General features: G+C 38.8%; 1 protein-coding gene across 1 annotated transcript; it reads left to right on the top strand.

Moving 5' to 3' along the window:
- Positions 1 to 688: 688 nt before the first annotated feature.
- LOC134448761 (membrane-spanning 4-domains subfamily A member 4A-like) lies at positions 689 to 26,254 on the top strand. Its single transcript, XM_063198417.1, has 6 exons — positions 689 to 829; positions 948 to 1,058; positions 2,676 to 2,732; positions 3,392 to 3,514; positions 11,395 to 11,511; positions 26,178 to 26,254. The coding sequence occupies exons 1-6, from the start codon at positions 689 to 691 to the stop codon at positions 26,205 to 26,207; spliced, it is 579 nt and encodes a 192-aa protein (XP_063054487.1). The 3' UTR covers positions 26,208 to 26,254.
- The last annotated feature ends 38 nt before the right edge of the window (positions 26,255 to 26,292 follow it).

Raw genomic sequence — 26,292 nt, 5'->3', positions numbered from 1 at the left:
TCTGGATTAGACCAGTGGGGAGGGCAGCATTTCGCCTCATGGTGAACAGTTTGCAGAAATTGAGAAGAGTTCTCTCTTCTTTTAAAAATGAACAATATTTTTAGATTAAGCTTGTTCATTGTCATTATACAAAATCCAAGTCAGATATTTATATGCGATTAAAATGCGATTAATTCGATTAATTAACTTCAAAGCCTCTTAAAAAATGGTATAAAATTTGTCCCAGCCCTAATATTTTTAAATAATCTTCTATGTAACTGGTTTTCAAATTGTATTTTTGTTTCCGGCAGTTTGTAGAATTAGTCCTACCCATACCGTGTTTGCAGTCTATAAAGAACAATGTAGGCTATGATTTCTAACATAAGTGTGTGTTTTTGTAGTGGCAAGGAGGATGTGTCGTTGATGAGAATGGTACAAAATGTCACTGCCACGATATAACAAACAATACTAACAGGTTGTTCATACAATGAATGAATAGACTGTCATTCTGAAATTCTTTTTATCACGAGAGGAAAAGGACGGAATTGACATGGTGTTCATAATATCACATAGTCCTATGATATGGTAATTATCCTACACTGTATGTAAGATGTGTCAACATGGGACACTTGCCATTGCAAATCTGCCATTTTAGAGTAGGCTATTCACATTTTCCATCTGCTTTTGTGTAACTTTCCAGCTATCTGCAATGGCCGCCGTAGCTACTCCTGCTGGGGGATTTACTGTTGTGACTCATACAACCCCACAACATGCACAGCAGCCAACTAGTGGAATTGCGCCAACCGTCGACCATCATAAATTCCTGATTGGAAAACCAATGGCCCTGGGGGTATGTACAACACAGTAACCAGTCTAGTCATTCCAGAGTGAACCAGGATCACACTATGTCAACCTTTCTGAGATAACAATTAAATGTTAACATGACCCTCTGTTTGCTTTTATTGCAGACGGTTCAAATAATGATCGGTGTGGTTGTACTGCTGTTCGGTGTGGTGACTGCATTTAATGCACAAACTATTTCCATCTTCTCTGGTGTCATGTTCTGGGGAGCAATCATTGTGAGTTTTTATCAACATGCCTTTCTTTCTTTACACTTCATGTTAGGGGTGGGCGGTATGTGGCCTGGGCGAAAGCCGACTGCTGACTTCGTTCAAAATTAAATTCATTGCCGAATTCAATTTAAAACCCATTGTGCTTTATTGTTACGATATTGGCTGCATTTGAATCAGGAAAGGTAGCTGTTCTTCCAGTGAGCTAACTGGATATCAAGTGTAATTCCAAATGAAAAATTGCTATATTTCCTCCCTTGGCAGTTCGCTGCATTTGTGGGCGTAGCAGGGATATGTTGAGCGCAACATCAGGTTCTGACTTCGAACATTGGCTCCGACAAAGTGTGGAGCACTGGAGCACACTTGTCAATACAACCCCGCACACCGGCGCCGACGTCCACGGACATTCGTGGAAATCTAATCGAAGGAAAAAATCAACACTGTAGTATCTATATATATCTGGTCGCTAGATCTATTTATAGCCTATTTTACGATTCCACCGTCTGGCAGCCATTCACCGCTCAAATAGCCTGCGTAAGATAAGCACTAATATGTTGAACATAACTCCCGCCGCCATACCGCAAGCAGCAGCAAGCGATACTAGTGATTGAAGAGACTAGAGTATGTCCATACAGGCAGAAGGCAAAACATTCAAACATTCCCATTGGCTGTGGTCACTGACCTCTATACAGTCATTGGCTGTCGCTGCTGGTCGCCAAACCGCGTCATAGAAAGTTGAAAGGATTTCAACTTCAAACTGTCGCTCTCGTCGCACGAATCGCCTCTAGTCTCCAGAAACGCTGTTGTCGCGTGACTCAATACAAAGTCAATTACTTCTGTTGCTCGCCTCGCTCATTTCGCACTGGGTCTATTTGTGCTGATAGAATCGCCATAACATCAAATGCAAAGAGCAGCGCACTCGTTAGTGCCATTCGTAAGGGCCGCTTCATCAGCTAACTTACATAGGCCTATGTGATCAGAGACCTGTTTATGTAGGGGGGGACAGAGCCATACAGAGAACAGAGTCAGGCAATCTCCGCTGTGTGCTAGGGCCGACTTCCTCATTAGCAAAATTAGCTGTTTTAGCTTCTCAGTACTGCTCAACGTTGTGAATGTTAGTGCCTAGTAGTGGGCGTAGAACACAGCAAATGCAATGCGATGCAATGCAGGGAATATGACAAGACTTGTTGTTCGTAGTAATAACTTCAGATAAACATCACAGGTGGTAAAACTGTTGTGATTATCACCACCGAGACAGTTGATAGTTTACATATTTGTGGTGATTACCCCGCAGTATAGTTCGTTAGTCCTTATTTTTGGCTGTTAATGTGGTGGTTCTATGTTGAGTCTATGGGAAGACAGCCGCTTTAGGCACAACCTTATCTCGTTGAAAGGCGGGGCTGCAATTTAATTCTTGGTCCTCCAATCGCGTAACTCTGTTCTCTGTATGGCTCTGGGGGGGGGGGTCATCGAGTCACTGCCTTCTGTTTCAAATCCAGCCATAGTGTCACAAAAGCATAGAAATAACAAAACAAAAGTGTGAATCTAGGGACGGGCATTGGAAATTCTATTCATTCTGTTTTGCTTGGCTAATAAATTGAAATAATGTTCTGTTTTTCATTTCAGTACATGGTCGCAGGTGGACTCACTGTGGGAGTCAGTAAGTCCCCGAATTTGTGCTTGGTGAGTATTTCAGACGGTCTAACCCTACTATTTCAATTTCTAATAATATGTGTACAATAGAAGTTTCGGGAACACTTTATATGCTTATAAAGCATTAATAACACTTAGAAGACAATGAACAAAGGAGGAACAAAACATTATATTATTTTTTTAAACGACTGAGAAATGTTATGTTTATCTTATCAAACATTTACAAATTGTTTGTAAATGAATAAAAAATACTCTGTCATAAGGTTAGCAAAATATTGAACATATTATTTGTAGATATTTTATACAGCATGAATGGAATTTAGTTAATAATAAAACAAATGTGTTAATGTTTTGTTTATCATTAGTTGATTATTTACTAAGTCTTTATAAGCAGACAATATTATAAAGTGTCACTGAAGCCTCTATACATACAGTATGTTTACTGTTTCATATTTTTTATTCGTTTTAATTGTACATTAAAAATAAATTTTAAATATAATCAATAAACTATTGGTGGTCTTTGGCAATTAACATGATAGTGACTTCATACTACTACTGTGGCTGATCCGATGTCATCTCTTCACTTCTATACTGTACAGTGTTCATATAGGCTACTGTGAGGCGGTCCACATTGTATAATCCAAATGCCATTAACTCTGTTTCATAATAAAGGTCATGTGTTCACGCAGGTCAGAGCATCACTGGGGATGAACATCTTCAGCACCATCGCTGCAGGGATTGCCATCATTCTGCACAGTATTGATTTCGTTTTCATCGGCGGCATCTTCTACTATGACTGCCGTGACTCCCAAGTAAAAAAAAAGTGTACTTAATATATACTTAATAAGTACGTTTTATTGTATTTAAAGTGTACTTCAAAAGTGTGTATTTAAAGAATGTTATTTTGGGACAACTTATAGTATACTTAAATGTACTTGAAATATAATTAAGTAGAGCTTAAACACTTTGTATAAGTGTACTTAATATACTAAAAATATATTTAACTTTAAGTACATTATAAGTATACTAACCAAGTCACTTTAAAATGTGTTTAATGTGAACTTTAGCATGCGGATAAGTGCATTTTAAGTACATTAGAAATCTATTTCAATGTCATGAGAAAGTACTTTATAGTATACTGCAGAAGTACATACTGAAGTTGTGTTATTTTGGGACAACTTATAGTATACTTAAATACACTTGAAATATAATTAAGTAGAGCTTAAACACATTTGAAGTTGATTTTTTTGTACTAAAATCAAACTTTGTACAAATACACTTAATGTACTAAAGCATACTTTACTTTAAGTACATTTCAAATACATTAGCAAAAATCGCTTTAAGTACATTTTAAGTGTACTGACTCTAAATGTATTTTAAGTATACTACAAGTAGATTTTACTTTAAGCACATTTCAAATATATTTATTTTAAGTACACTTTAAATATATTTCAAAAGTATATGAAAAAAACATCAATGTAATTTCTAATTACTCATTTCCATTGTACATTGTCTTGTTCACAATCACCAGCCATTCACATGAACATTCCTTTCACCCTCACTTCAGACAACAACCACTGTCTCAACCAGGATTTGAACCCACAATTCACTGAACCACAGACCTGCACTCTAACCACCAGACCACAACTACCTGTTCTGCAACTGGCACAATTACGTTCTTGAAGTAATAGTCTTGAGTAGTACACTTTAGGTATACTTTTATATACTTAATAATAATACTTAGAAATCATTGGTGGTGGTATGCTTTTATCGAATTAAAGACACTTTTGCATGTTTAATTTGTGCACCAAAAAGTACACTTAAAGTGCACTTAATACACTAATAACACAACTTAAGTACAGACTTCAGTATTGTGCTTAAAAGTTTAATAGGTAAGGCCTTACATGCCTTTTTAAGATCTGTTTGTGCTCTTCAATATGGTGTTTTTACCATGAAAATACATTAACAAAATGGAAGGTGGAAGGTTATTTAATGTTACAAAGCATAATGAATAAATAAGCCTAGGTTAAAATACACTAAAAGGATGGTTAAAAAAAAGTACCCAGGTGAAAAAAGTGTACTTAATATACTTAATAAGTATGTATTTTTGTATTTAAAATATACTTCAAAAGTGTGTATTTAAAGAATGTTTTTCTGAATGAATTTTGGGACAACTTATAGTACACTTAAATACACTTGAAGTATTATTAAGTAGAGCTTTAACACATTTTAAGCTGACTTTTTGGTACTAAAATCAATCTTTGCAGAAGTGTACTTAATATACTAAAATCATACTTAACTTTAAGTACGTTTCAAATATACTCTAATTCACTTTAAAAGATGTTTAATGTGTACTTAAACATGCAGCTAAGTGTAACTATTTGAAGTATACAAATCTATTTCAAGGTCATAAGAAAGCACTTTATAGCATGCTGCAGAAGTACATACTTAAGTTGTGTTATTTTGGGACAACTTATAGTATACTTAAATAAACTTGAAATATAATTAAGTAGAGCTTTAACACATTTTAAGTTGACTTTTTGGTACTAAAATCAAACTTTGTACAAGTGTACTTAATATACTAAAATCATACTTAACTTTAAGTACGTTTCAAATATTCTTTCTAATACCAAACTTTAGCACATTACTTTTAAAATACAAATACACTTAAAATACACTTAAAATATACTACACTAATAGTATGTTTTCAAATACAATACATTTAAATACAATACACTAATAGTGTATTTTATAATACTACACTTTAACACATTACTTTTAAAATACAAATGTACTTAAAATAGACTTAACATTGAATATACTAATAGTATATTTAACAGTACCACACTTAAGCACATTACTTTAAAAATACAAATGTACTTACAATACATTTAAATACAATACACTAATAGTGTATTTTATAATACTACACTTAAGTACATAACTTTTAAAATACAAAGATACTGAAAATACACTTAAAATATAATACACTAATAGTATACTTTATAATGCTACACTTTAGCCCAGGGGTGCCCAACCTTTTTTTAACCGAGATCTACTTTTGAAGTTGATGGTCTGCCGTGATCTACCAAGTCAAATTTAAGGATGTCGGTGTGAAAATTTAAGATCACCATTTATTAATCACCATTATTATGCACAAAATATTTTTAGTAGGCTACTATGGCCGTATCTTTTCAGTGCATTTTTAAAGTGTGTTGAATAGCCTATGTTTACAAAGCAATTGCAGCACTGATAGTATGCAGAGATAATTTCAGTCATACACAAGTCATAAACAACTGAAACAATTTCAAAATGATAAACATTTGGTATATAAAATGCATATGTAGGCACAAAGGGCCTATTTCTAAAATATGATGAAGCATCATGCCTTCAGTGGTAGGCTACAAATTAAAAAGGGCTCAGAAATTCACCATTTGTTATGGGTAAATAGTAGGCTAGTTAAGTTCACTTTACTATGAGAGAGAGAGAGAGAGAGAGAGAGAGAGAGAGAGAGAGAGAGATGAGAGAACTCATTGGATTGGTTAACACCCCTGTTAAGAATGACTTCTTCTATGAAGGTTTTTTTTTCAGCTCTCTGGGACAGTAGCACAGGAAAGGCTTTCTATTGTGAGTTTGTCCAATCGAATCGTTTTGTCCACAACTGGAGCAAGAAACAGCACAAATTGAAGTGAATTCCATACATGTCAGCAACTAACATTTCCCTTACACGCGGCACGCGATGTAAACGCAGTTAGCGATGATGCATGCGACTAGCGATTTGGACGAAGATTCTCGCACATCGCCGCGTCATAACGCATCGTTGCGCACATGTTCTGTTACTGATCCGATGTTACATGTGTGCACACATGAGTCAACCGCAATACCCTGAAGGTCACTTCCTAATGCTTTCCCCTCATTTTGTGTTACCGTGGGACTAATTATCTAACCAATACAGTACCAGCAGCTTGTTACATAGCCTACTTTTGAAAGACAATATTTTCCCTGTCACATTACATGTCTCGCGATCGACTGCCACTCCCCTCGAGATCGACTGGTAGCTCGCGATCGACTGGTTGGGCACCCCTGCTTTAGCCCATTACTTTTAAAATACAAATGTACTTAAAATACATTTAAATACAATACACTAATAGTGTATTTCATAATACTACACTTAAGTACATGACTTTTAAAATACAAAGATACTTAAAATACACTTAAAATATAATACACTAACAGTATACTGTATAATGATACACTTTAGCACATTACTTTTAAAATACAAATGTACTTAAAATAGACTTAAAATACAATATACTAATAGTATATTTGACAATACTACACTTTAGCACATTACTTTTAAAATACAAATGTACTTACAATACATTTAAATACAATACACTAATAGTGTACTTTATAATACTACACTTAAGTACATAACTTTTAAAATACAAAGATACTTAAAATACACTTAAAATATAATACACTAAAAGTACACTGTATAATGCTACACTTTAGCACATTACTTTTAAAATACAAATGTACTTCAAATACACTTAAAATATAATACACTAATAGTATACTTTATAATGCTACACTTAGCACATTACTTTTCAAATACAAATATACTTAAAATACATTTAAAATACAATACACTAACAGTATATTCTATAAAACTATATTTAAGTACATAACTTTAATAATACAAATGATTTTAAAATATATTTAAAATACACTAAACTATAAGTATATTTTTAAATACCATACTTAAGTACTGTACTTGATAAATAGAGTGTACTTAAAATATACTTTCAGAAAATTAAATATATTTAAAGTACACATTTTGTTGACCTGGGGACTACAACTACAGCTACAGCTACTACAGACACTACATCTGTAGAGGATACCAGGTACTCATCACAGCATTAAAATTGTGCATTTTATGCGGCCTGTTTATACCTAGTGTTGGAAAAAAAGTACAGCATAGGCCCCTATTTACTGGAGTATGAGTATGATAAATTTAATTAAATATTACTGAAGTAATAATGAAACAGGGATTCTTGAGAGATGGGACAAAACATGTCCGGGAGATAAAACTCATGTTTGTGCTTAAAATGTAATTAAAAATTGCAACAAAATTAGCTGGAATGATAGAAGAAGAAGTTTTGTACAATAACATATGATTTCATATTCATATAGTTTTATTTTTTTTATTTTACACATTGCAGTCTGTAATGGCGCTTTAACCAAACGCCAAGTGAGGCAGGTGGCAAATTGTTCCGACGCACAATCCAAGGTTTCAAGCACGCACAGAGAGTTGAATTAAAGAGATGTTGATGCTTTATTCAAACGGTCCGGTTGACTTGTCAAATCAAAATGCTGTTCCAAATAAACCAAATATACAGCCTTTTATCTAAGGTAAATTTGTGGTCTAAAACTGTTCCTCCTTACCATCCTACCTGTCGAACACACAATTGAGTGGACTAATTAAAGTGCCAGCGGCACGTCAAAGGGGGTGTGTCCCGTCACGTGACAGATAGTGAGGTAATTAGGAACAGCTGTACAAAATCAAAGGAAATAAGACACGTATGCCATTTCTTAACCTAAATTTAGCACTTTCTGAACATAAATTAGCATTTCAAAACAATAACAATCATAGGCATCATTTCACCTTCCACTCAGTAAACAAAAACCCAAAATGGCTCCAACACAGTCTGTCATCAGTACCTTCACAACACCATGTCCGAAAGCAGGATTTAGAATTTGACAATACCATAATAATTGGTTAAAATGAAATATAACAAACATCATAGCTACTGACAACAACGTTTTTGGATAATTAATCAAACTACATGTATGTAAAAAGTTGTATAAACCTTTTCATATACTTTCTAAGCAGCCTGGTACTACTTTCTGTTTGGTATACATGCCATAGAGACACTGTTCTGTTAAGGTCACATTTAATATTTGATTTTATCAATGCATCTTTAGGAAGACCACCTATGTCACAACCATAATGTGTCAACACCATAATGCATAAAAAGAAAGGTTATTTTAGTATTTTGTATAATAAAAGCTTAGAATAACTTTATTGGCAAGTCCTTAAGCAACTACTGATGTACCAGATGATTTCTGTTAGAAAATCATGTGTTATTATGAAAAGTAGGCTGATTTGTCAAGTCAACTCCGTAAGAGTCAACTCCATAAGATTTTCTTATGGAGTTGACATACAAAATCTTATGGAGTTGACAAATTCACCACAAACTGCTCAATATGCAAATATGAAACTTTTCAAATGTGGAAACAGGAGGAAAGATTATCTTAGGATATTATATGTATATTAAAGGGGTAATCCGGCGTGAAATGGCTTATGTAGTGTTAACTAGTGATGCTGAGCGGTAACTTTTGCCACCTACCTCACCCTCATAGGTCCCCTGCAATCCGAAGTCAAGCTCTAGTTAGCCAATGCTAGCATAGGGCTTTTGCTGTGGTCAATACGGGCATCAAATTAGCCATCCTTATAAACCTATACTTTCCACCCATTTGCGGGCCTCAAAATTACTTAAATGTTCATTCCGTAGAGTCGCGGGGTTGTTGACATGTAAATCCAGGCACAGAGAAGTTTGATAGTGCACCATTCTTACAGGGTGTCGCAACCGCTGATATCCAAGAGCAGAGATAGAATCAACAAAGAAGTATGTCCAGTCTGTCTACTCACTACTTTTCCGGGTGGTACTGCACTCTAGGGGCGCCAACGAGTGGATGCAGACTCCCTTTGAATTAATGGACTGCAGGCCAACCATATCTCACTCATTTCGTGAAGTATTCACGAAAAAAATAGATTAATTTTCGTGGTGCATTCACGTTATTGCCCATTTTTCGTGGTAGGGCAACGAAACGCTGCCTATTCACTTGAATTGCCTGACTGTTGCCTAGCGACCCACTAGTTTGATGCCCTTTCGGTAGCCTACCGTCACATGGTAATCAAACATTTCAAACAAGCAATTTAGATTGTATCTCTGCACTTGGATATCTGCGTTTGCGACACCCTGTAAGAATGGTGTTGTTACAAATGGTGCACTATCAAACTTCTCTGTGCCTGGATTTACATGACATGTCAACAACCCCGCGACTCTACGGAATGAACATTTAAGTAATTTTAAGACCCGCAAATGGGTGGAAAGTACAGGTTTATAAGGTTGGCTAATTCGATGCCCGGATTGACCACAGCAAAAGCCCTATGTTAGCTTTGGCTGGTCAACTCCGTCAGTTTTTCTGTGAACTCCGTAAGATTTTTCTCAACACTTTCAGGTGTTTTTGTAATATTTTCTGGGAAAAAGTGAATTCTTAAATCACTTTTTTTTTGTTTAGGCAATAAAGGATCATTAGATCTAAGTATACAACCATGTATCTTAACCACTTTAGGTGTTTTCCTCATGGCTGCAATTGCAAAATAAAAGATAAAGTCTGAAAATGCCAATATTTCGAACTCTGTGTGTTAATAACAGTCTTACCCTATTCAGACTGGGCTTTTTTGGCATTCCTGGGGGGGGGGCTCTTTTGACCCCCCCCCCCCCCTCATAACTCATGAACGGAATACAGTATGACTACGAAACTTGGGGGAGATGATCTTCATATGGACATCTATGAATGACATAATTTTTGTGTAATTATCTGGTATTATGACGTCATTATGACATCATTATCTTATTCTGCCCAAAATCTCGCCATAATGGATTTTCCAACTAATTTAGGTAATGCACTTAAATTTTAATGATTTTCTGCTTCAAACCACTTAAATGCTCACAAAGTTGTCTGATGCTAATGGAAATAACAAAACAATGTGAAAATATATGGCATCATAGATATGGTAAAGTGATTTTTGGTCAGATATACCTGTCAGAAAACCGTTGCCATGGCAACAGCAAAAATGATAAACCTAATCTTTCGGTACCTAACTGTAGCCAACTAAATGTTAGGAAAAGTCACAAAGTTTCGTAGTCATAGCTTAAGTCGTTATGGAATTAAACAACATCAATGTTGGTGCGGGCACTTTTAGCCATCCCCCTCCCCCCCCCCCCCCCCCCCCCCCCCCCGTTCTGGATAGGGTTAAATTAAAATATATATAAATATATATATTAGATATTATTGTACATCTACGTAACTAAGTATCATTACAATACAAATCAGAGCTAAAGATTCTTGTTGGACTATTATAATAATTTAATTATGAACTTTTCTTGTGTCTGACGGAGTTGACGAAAATCTAGGTGTGAAGGTAAACATGTAAATGTGTTAAAAATGCCTTTTTGGAGCCTGTATTTTTACATGCCTGAAAACTACACATCTTTATCTACATGAATATATAACCATCAACAACATATTCTGCATTTTCAAAATCAGGTTTTCAAAACGCTTTTGCTTTAATTTTTCACTAGTTTTTTAAAGTATCTGCCTTTAAAGGTATTTATTTAAGGTAAATGTTAAATGTTCAATGTGTTATTCTTTTATTATTTATTATTCTTTTATCTTTTATTATTATTTATTATAGTTATTTTTTATTAAGTCTAAACAACTAAAAGTTCTGAGTAAAAGTACAGATACATAAATGACCCTTGTCACTGTCCTCCACAGCTGTAAAAGTTCTAATAATGTAACAAGTAATAATGTATTTGTGTTTCCTCCCCTACCACAGAGCAGGGCACTGGGTATTGCTGGTGTGATGCTGGTGTTGTCACTGCTGCAGTTCAGTGTCTCCATTTGTGTGTCAGCCTTTGCCTGCAAAGCCACCTCCTGTTGCACCGATACTCAGGTGAGTTACTGTAAACCAAAGCCGTCCAATAGCACCCCCTACTGTCCACATCTGTCACAGGCAGTCAATTGACGGTTTGTTATTATCACTTGTTTGTATTTGGTTTTGTAGCAGGTGAGATACATTCCAACCCAGGCGTACTCCTCTATTCCAACCACCCATCAGGCTGCTGCTTCACCAAACCCAAAGGTAAAGAGTGAACCAGCAAATAATAAAAGTCAGTTGTCAAAAACTGAAATAATATGGTTGCATCTGATCAAGACGTGCCACAGTCAATTAACATGTGTATAAATGGTAAATGGACTACCTTAAAAGTGCCTGTCCACTCCTTCTGGCACTCAAAGTGCTTTACAGTGTATTCCTGACATTCACCCGATACACACACCCGTGGCGGCAGTGGCTGCCATGGGTACCACCCTGATAGCCTGATTATCATCGATTTTCAAATCTCTTCGAGACTTGGTCTGACCAAGAGCATAACAATGCACATTTCCCAAACAGCATTTCCTAAATGGCCTCCCTTGGTTTGCTAATGTTTGTTTGCTTCCCAACAAAATGGGAGGAGTCACCGTATTTGCGGGAACTCAGAAAGTACTTGCATTGACTCTGACCTGACTGGTAGCAACACTGAAGCTGTTGCGTCACTAGGAGGGCACGACCTGGCTACCACCCTGATACCATGGGGATTTAGAGTAGAGAGACTTTATTGATTCCCAGAGGGAAATTGATGTGTCAATTTACTTACATGGACATTTCAAGATACATGTAACACACTGCTCTGGTTGCACCGGATTGTCAAATTAGGAGCGCGTAGGGCGTATTTCCTTTCTTTTTTCATATCATTTCACTACCCATTTACATTGAGACAGCAGATGATGGCTCACATGATTTGAAAACAGCTGATGAATATCACAGGTCATCAGCGCATCAAAAGGGAAAGATCTTACAATATATTTGAGAGGGAGGTGCATCTCCATTCGTCCATGCCACCACGATATTAGCTCATGACATTCACAGCAAATAGGTTTTAGATTGATATTATAACTGCTATCTTCTTTTCCGCAGGTGATGTACCTTCCCAACCAGGGCTCCTCCCCTTCCTGTCCACCTGTCTGCTACTCCACTGGCCACCTCTCAGGTACACCAGGAACATTAGAGGCTGTTTACACAGATATGGATATTTTCGGAAACACATCAGTCTCTGCCTCTCGTTTAGGCCTACACATAAACAGAGTGTTAAAAAAACCCTTACAAAAAAAAAGAATCCACCTAATTTCAAGAAATTGCTCATATGTACTGGACGTCCCGGTAAAATATAATAGGATATTCTGTATGTGTTTGCATTGCCTAGTTTAACAGTATACCCAAATCTATGCATAACAATGCAAGTCTATAGGAACAAACAAAACATCATCAAATGAACTTATAAAGTACTCTAAAATGAATGTAAAATTGATGCAAAACAGCTATTTACATTAATGCTGTCCTGTGATCACTTGTGCCTTGATGCTTGATGCTCCCATTTACTTCCAGTGATTATGCTAAGCTATGCTAATAATTCTGATACCAATACATCTAAGTAGGCCTACTGAAAACACTGAGAAGAAAATTATATGCACATTCATGAGTAATACTTGGAAATACTAGCCTGGTCCTGACCATCCCATAATACTACCATTTCCATTTCGTATTCATGGTCTGGTCTTTGTTTGATCTGACGCGATTGCAGGAAGCAGGAAGGGCATTTTCGGAAAAATCAGGATTTAACTTCTAAGTTGTTGAACAAACATGTCTGACGTCTATCTATGGCGATGTAGGACCGTTTAACAGACATGTCTGACAGAACATCCTAAATAAGATAAAATTACAATGTAGGGCCGTTTGTCAGAACACCGGTGAAAATCCTACCGGTCAACATCGCTCCACAGAGGACAGGTACCAGACGTAGTGCGGAGCCAAGTGTCTTGGCGGGAGTACGTAGGATGGCGCGCGAGGCTATGGAAATACTGCAATTATGTGAAAATCAAAAAAAGGGCTGACTGTTCCTTTCAGGGGACTTAAGTGTAAGCTAGCCTACCTATCACAATTGAGTTTCCATTTTATTTTTATCCATATGTTGTGTTTACAGATATACATAAAAGATTTTCTTTTTCTTTTTTAAATCCACATTTAAAAATATCCGCATACGTGCCACCATCTATTGTTAAACTAGAATGGGCACTCGGTAGAGCGCAAACCTTCGCCTACGCCACTTATTTTTTTCTGGCCATCTTCAGAGTGTGGGGCATAACATTCTCCAAATTTTGGTGTTAGTTTCATTTAAATCGGACCGGAATATCATAATATTACATTTTTGGCCCAGTCTTGACCTCTTATTCAATTCAGCATGCACACGTTGTTCTGGCATATAGTGCTTGGCAAAGAAAAACGTTTTTGACCTTTTCGTGACCTTGGCTTTGAGCTTTGACCCAATCACTCCCAAAAAGTAATCGATTGTTCCTTGGGTCATGACCAATCATCCCAGTAAATTTCATGAAAATCGGCGCAATTTACGTTTTTTCCCTTTTCGTGACCTTGACCTTTGACCCAATCACTCCCACAAAAAGTAATCGATTGTTCCTTGGGTCATGACCAATCATCCCACTAAATGTCATAAAAAACGGCTGAATTTACGTTTTTGACCTTTTCGTGACCTTGACCTTTGACCCAATCATTCCCAAAAAGTAATCGATTGTTCCTTGGGTCATGACCAATCATCCCACTAAATTTCATAAAAATCTGCTCAATTTACGTTTTTGACCTTTTCGTGACCTTGTCCTTGACCTTTGACCTAATCACTCCCAAAAACTAATCAATTGTTCCTTGGGTCATGACCAATCATCTCACTAAATTTCATAAAAATCGGCTCAGTTCTGTCTGAGTTATACAAAGTACAAACAAACATTTTGACCTTGACCTTTGACCTTTGACCCAATCACTCCCAAAAACGAATCGATTGTTCCTTGGGTCATGACCAATCATCCCACTAAATTTCATAAAAATCGGCTCAGTTCTGTCTGAGTTATACAAAGTACAAACAAACATTTTGACCTTGACCTTTGACCTTTGACCCAATCACTCCCAAAAACTAATCGATTGTTCCTTGGGTCATGACCAATCATCCCACTAAATTTCATAAAAATCGGCTCAGTTCTGACTGAGTTATACGAAGTACAAACAAACAGACAGACATATTCACAAATAAATACACGGCGGGCAAAACATAACCTTCTGGCGAAAATAATAAATGTATGGGTGTAGATCAGTGGTTCTCAACCTTTTTTGAACAAACGCCTCCTGGGCATCCCCCTCGACCACATCCTGAGCCTGCCAACGCCCCCATTACTATTTAAATATTTCAGTGGACTAATACCCCCTATGCCAACTAAGCACCATCCTCTCTCAACTGTATCCCCCCCCCCCAGGCCTCCCCAATGCCCCCTGGGGGGCTGTAAGGCCCCCGTTGAGAAATACTAGTGTAGATCAACCTGCTTCCTTCCTGTGTATTCCTTTTCCAGACACCTGCTGCCTTCCCACCCACCGTGGAGCCTCCTGCTTACAGCAAGCGCTGAGGGCCTGAGGAGGAGAGGACAAGAGCTGAGGGCCTGAGGAGGAGAGGTCAAGATCTGCCCCAAACCTGACAAATAAAATAACTACTCAGGAGCCTGCATATGGCATTGAATTGGAGACTGTCAGATTTTTTTTACATTAAATGTACATGAATAAAATGTGTGTCTTAGCTTATATTTTTGATTTTATATTTAATATCCACTTTATAATCTATGAATATACAGTACTTGACATTATAGCACAGCCACAGCACAGTACAGCAGTGTGATACAGTACAGTACAGTAGCCTGCGTTACGGTACATTGCAGTACAGTACAGTACAGTAGCCTGCGTTACGGTACATTGCAGTACAGTACAATGCAGGACTGTCTGATGTTACTCTTTAAGCAGATGCTAAAATTGTATTCTTATATGATTCTTGTGTAGATTCTTATATGTACATGTATATGCAGGAATATAGATGTATATGTATGTGACTATAGAGTTCCAGTTGTGTTAAGGCTAGTCTGTGTCTGAGTGTGAGGGCCTGTCAGTTGAGGTGTGATTGAGCTGATTAGCATATGAGAAGGCTCTGGCCCTGGGTGGGCCAAGACCTATATAAGCCTGAACGATGCCACCAGGAATCGGGCTTCCTAACTAGAGATATCACAGGGAATGATGTCTCTCGCTAAGACGTTTCCTGTTCCAATATGGAACAGTAATAAAGATCTGCAGTAAACTCACCGGACCAAAAGTGCCTGTCTGACATTTATAAGAAAAACCCCACAGTACCACCGATAGCTTTTTAATACCCAGGCCTACTATGAAATCACAGCTCCTGATATGAGCTCATATAGCATATGTACTGTTTATATGTATTATGTACTGTTTACATTAGGGATGCACCGATACCGATACTGGTATCGGTATCGGCTGCCGATACTGCTCATTATACTCGTACTCGTACTCGTCAAGCACTTGCCGATACCAGGAACGATACTGCTATTACACAAAACAATGCAAAATCTTGTCACGTTCTGTGGACTTGAAAGCAGCATGGGAAAAAAGTGCCACCTCATACATTTTATAACATTTAAATCTACATGGAAATGGACAAAACAAATATCACAGGTGGAAAAAAACTAAGTACACACATTAATGTACTCGTACTTGTATCGGTTTCCAAAAAAGTGGTATCGGTGCATCCCTAGTTTACATGAACACATCGCTTGTTTATCTTGTTTTTGTTGGATCCCCATTATTAAAAGTTACAACTAAAAGTATTAAAGGTATTGAGAGTTATAACTAAAGATTATGCAAAGAATCAATACAACAACATATTACAGTATATAAGCAAAAGACGTTCAAAATACACAATTGACTACAATCTGCTAATAAATATCAATTTATCAATATCAATATCAACCATCTTAAAAATAACTCTTTCCTAAAAGTGTCTTAACTTGTTTTGTTTTTTTTTAAACTGGATTTAGAACATATATTTCTGTGATAAAAGTTGGCATACTGTTCCATCCAGTGATTGCTCTGTATCCCAGTGTTCGCTGTAGGGCAGGGATTCTTAACCATAGGGCCGCGACCCAAAGCTCAGAAACGTGAGGGCCGTGGAAAAGTTTCAACCTCGCACTGAAGGGCCGGCGTGGGCTGCGCAAACATTCATTATCAAATAAAGATGCTGAAGAAAGTGTGCATCTTTTTACTCTAGCGCAGTTCTACTGCTGAAATGACCACGCACCGCTGTTTTTTTTTTTTAGAATTGGAAGACGTGAAATACAAGACGGCAATACATTTAGCAGTAGCCTACACGAATGGAGAATGAGAAATTACCAACCAGTGTAATTTGCCGACGTCTTCTCTCATCACGTTCACACAATAAGCGATTGAAACGTTAGGCTACTCAAAATGGGCAATATTAGATGGGCCCCGGGCCACTCTGCACCCAAAAAAATGGGCCTCAACGTCAAAAAGGTTAAGAATCCCCGCTGTAGGGCATTAGTGTTAGCAGAAGGTACTACAAATGCTCCTGTCGTTGCAGACCTTGTATTATAAATATGAGTGTTAGAAGCTATACAGAATCTGCTATGTTGTTTCAGAGGGGTTTTATTATTTTAAATTGCCCGTGTTGAGGTCAATAAAGTCACTATAAATATATCCTCAACTTTTAGCCAGTGTAAAGAAAAGTGCATATAATGCTGGTGTATTGTGAGCATTGGAGGAATTGTCTTGCTGCCTTGTTTTGCACTACCTGAAGTGTAGCTAGATGTGTTCTACATGCATTTATTAGACCAGTGTTTCTCAAACTTTTTCAGACCGAGGACCACTTTGTCCCATGCAAAAATGCTCAGGGACCACCTATCAACTGAACTGACAGTTGATGGGTGCTAATTTGACATTGCTAACGGTAATTTTGATGCAGCTCACTTGCTTTTTATTCACATTACAAGCCTGTCTTATTGAGTTGAAAATATGAAAATGTTACAAATATAGCCTACTGCTAACTTGTCTTGGAAAAGTAGAAATCCCGTTGAGGACCACCTGAGCTCTGTCGCGGACCACCAGTGGTCCCCGGACCACACTTTGAGAATCACTGTATTAGACCATACTATGCTACAGTAGTCCACCTGACTCTGAACCAAGGCTCTAATCACTGTTTTCATCTCTGTGAGAGCTGATGTGTATTTGGCAGATGCCATAAACTGTTTTGTCATCTGCATACATTACAACATTGGCATCTTTTATAGTAAATGGAAGGTCATTGGTGAAGATGGAAAACATTAACGGGCCCAAACAACTTCCTTGTGGTAGCCCGCACTTAAAGGGACACTGTGTGAGATTTTTAGTTGTTTATTTCCAGAATGAATGCTGCCCATGAATGTTACCTTTTTCATGAATACTTACCACCACCATCAAATTCTAAGTATTCATTATGACTGGAAAAATTGCACTTTTCGTACATGAAAAGGGGGATTTTCTCCATGGTCCGCCATTTTGAATTTCCAAAAATAGCCATTTTTAGCGGCAAAAATGACTGTACTTGGACCACACTAAAAATATTTGTTTATTACTTAGTAAACTTTCATGTAAATATAAAATTTGGCAGTAGGCAGCCCAGTTTCAATGAGCAGCATAGTTGCAGTACCTTTTTTTGACCATTTCCTGCACAGTGTCCCTTTAACCTCTACTCCGTCAGAAAAACAACCATTAGACCCTCTGAGACCTTTTGGTCAGATGGCTTTAGTTTTTACCCAGTGAAGTGCTGATGGTTTGAAACCATAACACTGTAACTTGACAGGAGGTGAAACAGGTTTGGCATAGCAGTGATTTTTCAGACGAAAGAGACTGCGTGCGTGCGTGCGTGCGTGCGTGCGTGCGTGAGAGAGAGAGAGAGAGAGAGAGAGAGAGAGAGAGAGTGAGTGACTGACTGAGGTCTCTGCCTCAGGTGTTTTTTCCATTGTGGTCTTCATTTCTTGTAAAAGTTTCTGTGCATACTACTTACCTGCCATTTGCACCAAAAAGTGTCAATCTTAATAGTGTTCCTTAAAATGTTGAAAAGTGTAAATACTATTAGTGTTCAAGCCTTTTTTTTCATATGCCAAGATAAGAAAAAAAATACTATTTCCATGATATGCTTATATCTACACTACACCCCCAGACCACTTAATACACTTTGCACAACTTGCATGAGTTTGACTGAAACCAGTGCAGCATGAGTAGGTGGTATACCGCACCCCAATAACCACATTGACCTGTTTCCCATGAACTAGATAGGAAACACAGCCCTGTTATTGTCTTGAAGATACGTGCTCGCCACACAACATCACCACCACATATGCCTATATGTACAACTACTGTTAGTAACAAGTCACGACAAAAGAAGCTCATTCTGACTTGGTGGTGAAGACACTGTCACAAGGTAAGTTGGAGCAGTCTATCTTCATTTATAGATTGTTATTCTCCTACACACTGACCATTTCGCTGTTCTTACTTTAATAAACAGCAGCATGTGTAGGTGGTGTACTGCACTCCAATAACCACATTGACCTGTTTCCCATGAACGAGATAGGAAACACAGCCCTGTTATTGTCTTGAAGATACGTGCTCACCACACAGCATCATAACCACATATATGTACAACTACTGTTAGTAACAAGTCACGACAAAAGAAGCTCATTCTGACTTGGTGGTGAAGACACTGTCCCAAGGTAAGTTAGAACAGTCTATCTTCTTGATTGTAATAATAAGAGCTCATTATCTAGTACGGTGTAGCTGAATTCGTAACTACATTTTAACTTTCCAGAGGTGCACCAATAGGCCTATATTATGAAATGACACATCCAACATGTAGTCATACAGGTGGGCATGGAATGTAATATACGGAATGATTCCTAGTCCCATTGTGATGGCAGTCAATTTGGTCAGCATGACAATGAAATAAATCACTTGTTAGACGTGAAATTGATTTATTTTTTACTAGGCCTATATGGTGGTGCCCTTTCAGATGTTTAAAAAGTCCTAGCATTTTCTGAATAACTTAAGGAAATAGTTTTGCCAAAACTGTTAGCTTATTGAAAGGGAGTGGCCTCCTGCATTCTCGTCTATATATATTCTAATATGTTGTTCATATAATTAATTTATAGATTGTTATTCTCCTGCACACTGACCATTTCGCTGTTCTTACTTTAATAAACAACGTTCCTGTACTAGACCCTCATCAGGCAATTGCAGATTGCCTGATGAAGGTCTAGTACCGAAGCATCGTTAATCAAAGAAAGTGTGCGAGAGATTCTTTAAGTTGTTTGCTGAGTGACCCATGGGTCATCTCCAACGCACATGCCAGCTGAGGTGTGCGGAAAAAAAGTCGAAGTTTAACGTAGATTGTTCTTCTGAAATTATGTTTCTTTCATGAGAGGAAAAGGAAGGGAATGACAAATTAAGACATATGATGTTCATGGTATATAAAGGCCAATGGTATCGCAATTGTCTTAAGATTTAAGTGTCATATCTATTTCAGAGCTTACACACTTTTGCATCTGCTTTTGTCTACCAGCTTGCTGCGATGGCCACCGTAGTTGCTCCTGCCCAAGGATTTACCGTTGTGACTCATATGTACCCACACGTACAACATGCACCTAGTGGAATTGCACCAACCGGCGCCCATCATAAATTCCACAATGGAAAACCAACGGCCCTAGGGGTATGTCCCGCACAAGTAACCAGTCTAGTCATTCCAGAGTGAACTATGATCACACTATGTCAACCTTCCTGAGATAACGATTAAATGTTAACATGACCACTCTGTTTGCTTTTATTTCAGACGGTTCAAATAATGATCGGTGTGGTTGTACTGCTGTTTGGAGTTGTGACTGCATTTTATGCAATGACTTCTTCCACCTACTCTGGTGTCATGTTTTGGGGTGCAATCATTGTGAGTTTTATTCATCAACACTTCAAGCTAGGGGTGGGCGATACGGTAAATGGACTAAAATGTATTTTGTATGGTGTATTTTGATTGAACCAGTTTGATTGAACCAATAGGCCAGGTTTGGTGATAGGCCTTTGCAGCATACCAGTTTCTTAATGATTACAATAGCACAAATAAGCACAACAGTTTAGCCATAGCTCAGGCTGTTGACATTGGGCTCTCACACTGAGGTAAACTGGTAGGCTACAGATGTATTCCCATTTTAGTTTTAAATCTCAACACATGCTTTTCTCAACACATGCTTTTTGTCAGGCAATTACTGGTCTGTTAAAACGGTCAGTGTCATTGTGAGTATGAAATGGCACAATTAATTAGCTGCGGCTAGAGGTTGTGGTTGTTCTGACAGAACAAGAGCCCTGTCTTAAAACCTTCAAATAGAAAATAAAACACTATAGCATTTCTATTCATTCTGTTTTGCTTTGCTAATGAATTAAAATGATGTTCTGTTTTTCATTTCAGTACATTATAGCAGGTGGGCTCACTGTGGGAGCCAGTAAGTCCCCAAATTTGTGCTTGGTGAGTAGAGAAGACAGACTAACTGATGCCAAACTCAGGCCTGGAGGTCAAATTTGGCCTGCAAAGTCATTTTGTCAAGTCAAGTCAGCTTTTATTGACACTTTCTTCATATGCACAGCTCATACAAGGAAAATGTAATTACGTTTCTCTCTCTATACCATGCCAAGACATAGACATACACAGGACTGACATTTTACAGACTGGCAAAGTGCAGGACAGGACAGGTAACAATGATGGACTGGTAACAATAATGATAAATAATACATACAATGAACATTTAACATTTAACATGTAGACAAGGAAGGATAGGGGAAATTAATACTAACAGTAGCGATAGTAAAAGTAAGTAATAATAGTAATAGTTATGTACGAACGTGGTAAGATTGGAGTAGCAGAATCGTAGGCAGCTTGTTAAATTTTGCTATTGTTCAGTAAGCTTTGAGTAGCAGAATAATAGGCAGCATGTTAAATTGAATTGTCTTATTGTTCAAGTGAGGTAGTGCGGGAAGGTGCTAGATTCTTAGTGCAGTTCAAGGGTAAGGGTAATGTGGTTCTTTCTTCCTGGGGGGGGTGGGGGGAGGCTGGGGGAGACGACAAGCAGTGCCCACCAGATCATTTCTGATGTGTATTACTATTAATACTGTCCTTCTCATAAGTTATGTCACCCACCCATGTTATATATGATTAAAAACTAATATCACATGAATTTCATTAAATCAATTAACATGAAGTCCGCAACATAACGAGTTTTAAGTACAAAAATTAGTCTCTCTCTCTCTCTCTCTCTCTCTCTCTCTCTCTCTCTCTCTCTCTCTCTCTCTCTCCCCTCTCTCTCTCTCTCTCTCTCTCTCTCTCTCTCTCTCTCTCTCTCTCTCTCTCTCTCTCTCTCTCTCTCTCTCTGTCTCCCCTGTTTTTCTCTTGTCTCTTGGTGTGTATTCAGTAAATCACTTCAAGCACACAACGGAATATGAGTGGGCCCAGGCCAGTGAAACAGCTCACACTCAAATGAAAGAGAGTATGTGCATACAGGCACATTTTTAATTGTTTGGCCCTTGATCTATTTGAGTTTGACACCCCTGGACTAGCTACTTGTTCCAACAACAATATAATATAGCTACAGGTTGAGTTTACTGCTTCTTGTTTTTTTTTTAGAACATTTTAAATATAATCATGAAATTATTGGTGGTCTGACATTAACAGGACATTGCCTTCATATTGCTACAGTGGTTGATCTGATGACTTCACTACATGGGTTCTACATTTTTGTTTTCCCCTGACTGTGCGAACTTGGCTGCACACAACTCAACCTCTGATTGTTGGAAACCGTTGTCGGTCAAATAATTACCTCACGTGGTTGGCTGCCAGTGTCTTGCCCCTCCTCACAACACCGTGTTTATAAGCAAAAAAACATGTATACAGTACAGTGGACATACTGTATAGCAGTGGTTCTTAACCTGGGGTGCGGGCACCCCCTGGGGGTGAGATTCCAGGGGGTGCGCAGAATTTTTTGTTTGTGTTGAGGTTGTGACCTAAATTATGCCTGCAAACATTATAGTTAGGTCAAATTAAGACCAAATTATAACGTGCTATGGTCCCCATTTTAAGTCATTAAGGTATTGATTAATGTGTCAAGAAAGAATCATTCTAATTAATCTCTTAAAAGATTTTTTAGTACATACACACGTGTGGAAGTTTGTGTTGGGGGTGCGCGGCTTGTCTTCAGCGCAGGAAAGGGGGTGCGTTAAGTAAAAAAGGTTAAGAACCACTGCTGTATAGGCCTACTGTGTGAGGCGGTCAATATTGTATAATTCAAATTCCATTAATGCCTTGTTCACACCAGTAGTGACCAACGCGAACAGAGTGACTGAAATCATTATTTCTCTATGGAGGGTGCGTGACCAGCACTACCAGAGCGAATTCGCCAGTGGTGAAGTAAACTGAGTAAACAGAGTGAATTTTACCAATTAAAGTCAAGCTAATGTTATGGTAATGAGCTATGACACGGTTAGGCGAAAACCAATTGGAATGTTCACATCTCCGAATGTTCCAGGCTGTCAAGCCAGAGTCGTTATGTGATTAGCTAAATCAAACATGTCAATGTCGTGTCCAAAGCGAATACAGCGAATTCAAGGTGAAAATTCTGCTACCTCCGCTACCAGGCAGCGTAGTTCGCTCTTAGTCTGAATGCAGCATCCCTCTGTTTCATAATAAAGGTCATGTGTTCACGCAGGTCAGAGCATCACTGGGGATGAACATCTTCAGCACGATCACTGCAGGGATTTCCATCATTATGCACAGTATTGATATCGTTTTCAACCGCAACCACTTCTACTATGGATACGACTACAGTGACTATAGGTACAACTACAACCGTGAAAGAAACCAGGTACTCATCACAGTAAGTGCATTAAAATTGTGCATTTTATGCAGTCTGCTCATACCTAGTGTTGGAAAAAAGCAGGGCTCTCAAGTTTTGAAGTTTGTTGGGAGTGAGATTGGGTGGGGGGCATCGAACCTTCGGCCCATCCATCGGCCCATCGGCCGGTTATTACAACAACAATAACACATAAGTAGCACTAATAGGCCTAGTTATGACATTTGTTTCATCTAGTAAAGAAAACTAAAATATGTTGAATATTTTGTGTGTGTTATAATAATAATCATCATCATCATCATCATCATCATCATCATTTTATATATTGCCTTTCAAAACAACCAAGTCAGCTTGAGAAACCCAAAGGCCCATGCAAAAGATGGGTGCTGGCACTGACATTTCCTCATTAATTATTATATTTCCAGTGAAATACTGCACGACGTACAGATATATGAACACACGGACAAAGAAGTGCATTCTTTCTTTTTTAATAAACTAAATGTCAAAGGTTCTTTTCAGGAAATGCATAGATCAAACAAAGAATAATAATAATAATAATAATAAAAACATCCATTTTGGCTGCTCTTTGCTTATGGCACATGAGATGAACCACTCTTATTCACCAACCACAGCTGTGTGTGTGTGTGTGTGTGTGTGTGTGTGTGTGTGTGTGTGTGTGTGTGTGTGTGTGTGTGTGTGTGTGTGTGTGTGTGTGTGTGTGTGTGTGTCAGGTCTTGACATTAACTTTTCTGCTTGCTGGCCATTGTGACTTGTGGTTATCCCAAGTCACTAGCCATTCAGCTATTCTACTAGCCACAAATGTGATATTGCTCCTTTTTCCTCATCACAACACTACATCTAACCTCAGAACATGAGGTGCCAAAGCAAGAATATGAATGCACAGCTTTCTTCATGCACGGCAACCCAAACATAAACACACTAAACGAAATCAGTAGCCTAGTCAGTCTAATGAAATATGTCTATTCTAACCACTGGCCGGGCCACGACAAGGAAAGAGAGGGGGAGAGAGAGCGACCGGAGAGAGAGCGCACGAGCGAGAGAGCGCGCGCGAGAGAGAGAGAGAGAGAGAGAGAGAGAGAGAGAGAGAGAGAGAGAGAGAGAGAGAGAGAGAGAGAGAGAGAGAGAGAGAGAGAGAGAGGAGGAGGAGGAGAGGAGAGAACGTCCATGCACATAGTGCGCAGCGCACATCTTGGAGAGGACTCCAACTGGGAGACCATGGCGACCAGGCAAAACGATGAGTAACTTATCTGACATCCAACGAGGCTTTAATAGCATTGCTCGGGTCGCGGGCATCCATCTGGCAATATGCCTCCTCCGCTCCCTCTGTCGAGCAGTCGGTTTCCTCCATCCGGATCCATAGGATCGCGCAGTCATCGTCTGGCTCTTGCCTGGTCCCATCCGGTCACCGGCTCACGGGCATCACGTCTCCTGCTTCGGGGTCGGGGTCGTGGTCGTCCCTCCACCTCCGAACTTTCTCTCTCCCGCTCTCGCTGCGTCCTCCTCTCCCCCCAGTCGTCTCCCGTCATGTTTGGCAACTGAACATTTAACCAATGGCCCACCCGAAAACCACCAATCACCGGTCCCATCCTCCCATTCCTCCACCTGCGCTTGTTTACACTTATGTGTGCGTTTCCCGATTCCACATGTCCGTCTTCTAAAACTCTCCCAAGGAAAACAACGCCATTTCTTATAGATTCCGCCTGATAGTCACCCTGTGACACTGTGCCTGTTACTTCCTGAAGCTGAGCACGCTGGGAGTGGGATATGCTATTACTGTTTTGGATTTTCAAGTGTGTTTGTGAATGTTTAATGTACTGGGGGTGTAAATATACTGGATATATTATTGTGAACCTTTCATGATCGCGATGTTGGGTGGATGGGTTTATTTTATATTTTAAAGAGTTGTCACCATTGTTGTGCAAGCTGGCGCACGACACCTGTAGGTTGATGCATCCTGAGATATCACATGTAGCGCGCCCAAGCCTGCAGGGGTTCATCAGAATCTTTCGTCAAGCTTCAGTAGCAGACAGACGAAAATTTAACTCTGGCGAGTTAATTTGACGGGCGTGTGAAAACGCATGTGTGGCGTGTGAGCGTGTGAAAACACTTCAAGGAGTGTGTCACACGCTCAATGCGTGAGACTTGAGAGCCCTGAAAAAAGTACACCAACTAGGCCCCTATTTGCTGGTACGGAATGCATCAAACTGGCAAAGTGCTCAAAGCATGCACACTGCCTAGCAAAAGCATCACTGCTTCATCACAAACTAACCCATTGTCTATCACGGTCGCTGAACTTTCAAAATGTTATTTTACAAATTACTCGTCGTCACTGTCCACCACAGGCAGCTGTAAAAGTTGTAATGTACCCTGTAGTTGTGTTTCACCACAGACCAGGACACAGTGTAGGCCTATTGCAATGTATTTGTGTTATCTTCCCTACAACAGACCAGGGAACAGGGTATTGCAGGGGTGATGCTGGTGTTGTCAGTGCTTGAGTTCATTGTCTCCATTTGTGTGTCAGCCTTTGCCTGCAAAGCCACCTCCTGCTGCACCAATACTCAGGTGAGCGAGTGTTACTGTAAACCAAAGCCGTCCAATAGCACCCCCTACTGGCCACATCTGTCACATGCAGTCAACTAACTTTCCAAATACTTGTTTGTTTTGCAGCAGGTGAGATACATTCCAAGCCAGGCATAGTCCTCTATTCCAACGACCCATCAGGCTGCCGCTTCACCAAACCCTCAGGTAAAGAGTGAACCAATAAAACCAAACCTTTACATTT

This window comes from Engraulis encrasicolus, chromosome 5 (assembly GCF_034702125.1).
Source record: "Engraulis encrasicolus isolate BLACKSEA-1 chromosome 5, IST_EnEncr_1.0, whole genome shotgun sequence".
Classification (NCBI taxonomy): domain Eukaryota; kingdom Metazoa; phylum Chordata; class Actinopteri; order Clupeiformes; family Engraulidae; genus Engraulis; species Engraulis encrasicolus.
This window is presented reverse-complemented; position numbering and strand designations above follow the sequence as displayed.

Excerpts from the sequence above, each read along its gene's own strand:
- LOC134448761 (XM_063198417.1), top strand. The coding sequence starts at position 689 with ATGGCCGCCGTAGCTACTCCTGCTGGGGGATTTACTGTTGTGACTCAT. Across the intron at positions 3,515-11,394 it reads ATGACTGCCGTGACTCCCAA|AGCAGGGCACTGGGTATTGC; the intron begins GTAAAAAAAAAG and ends CCCCTACCACAG. Across the intron at positions 11,512-26,177 it reads CCTGTTGCACCGATACTCAG|CAGGTGAGATACATTCCAAG; the intron begins GTGAGTTACTGT and ends TTTGTTTTGCAG.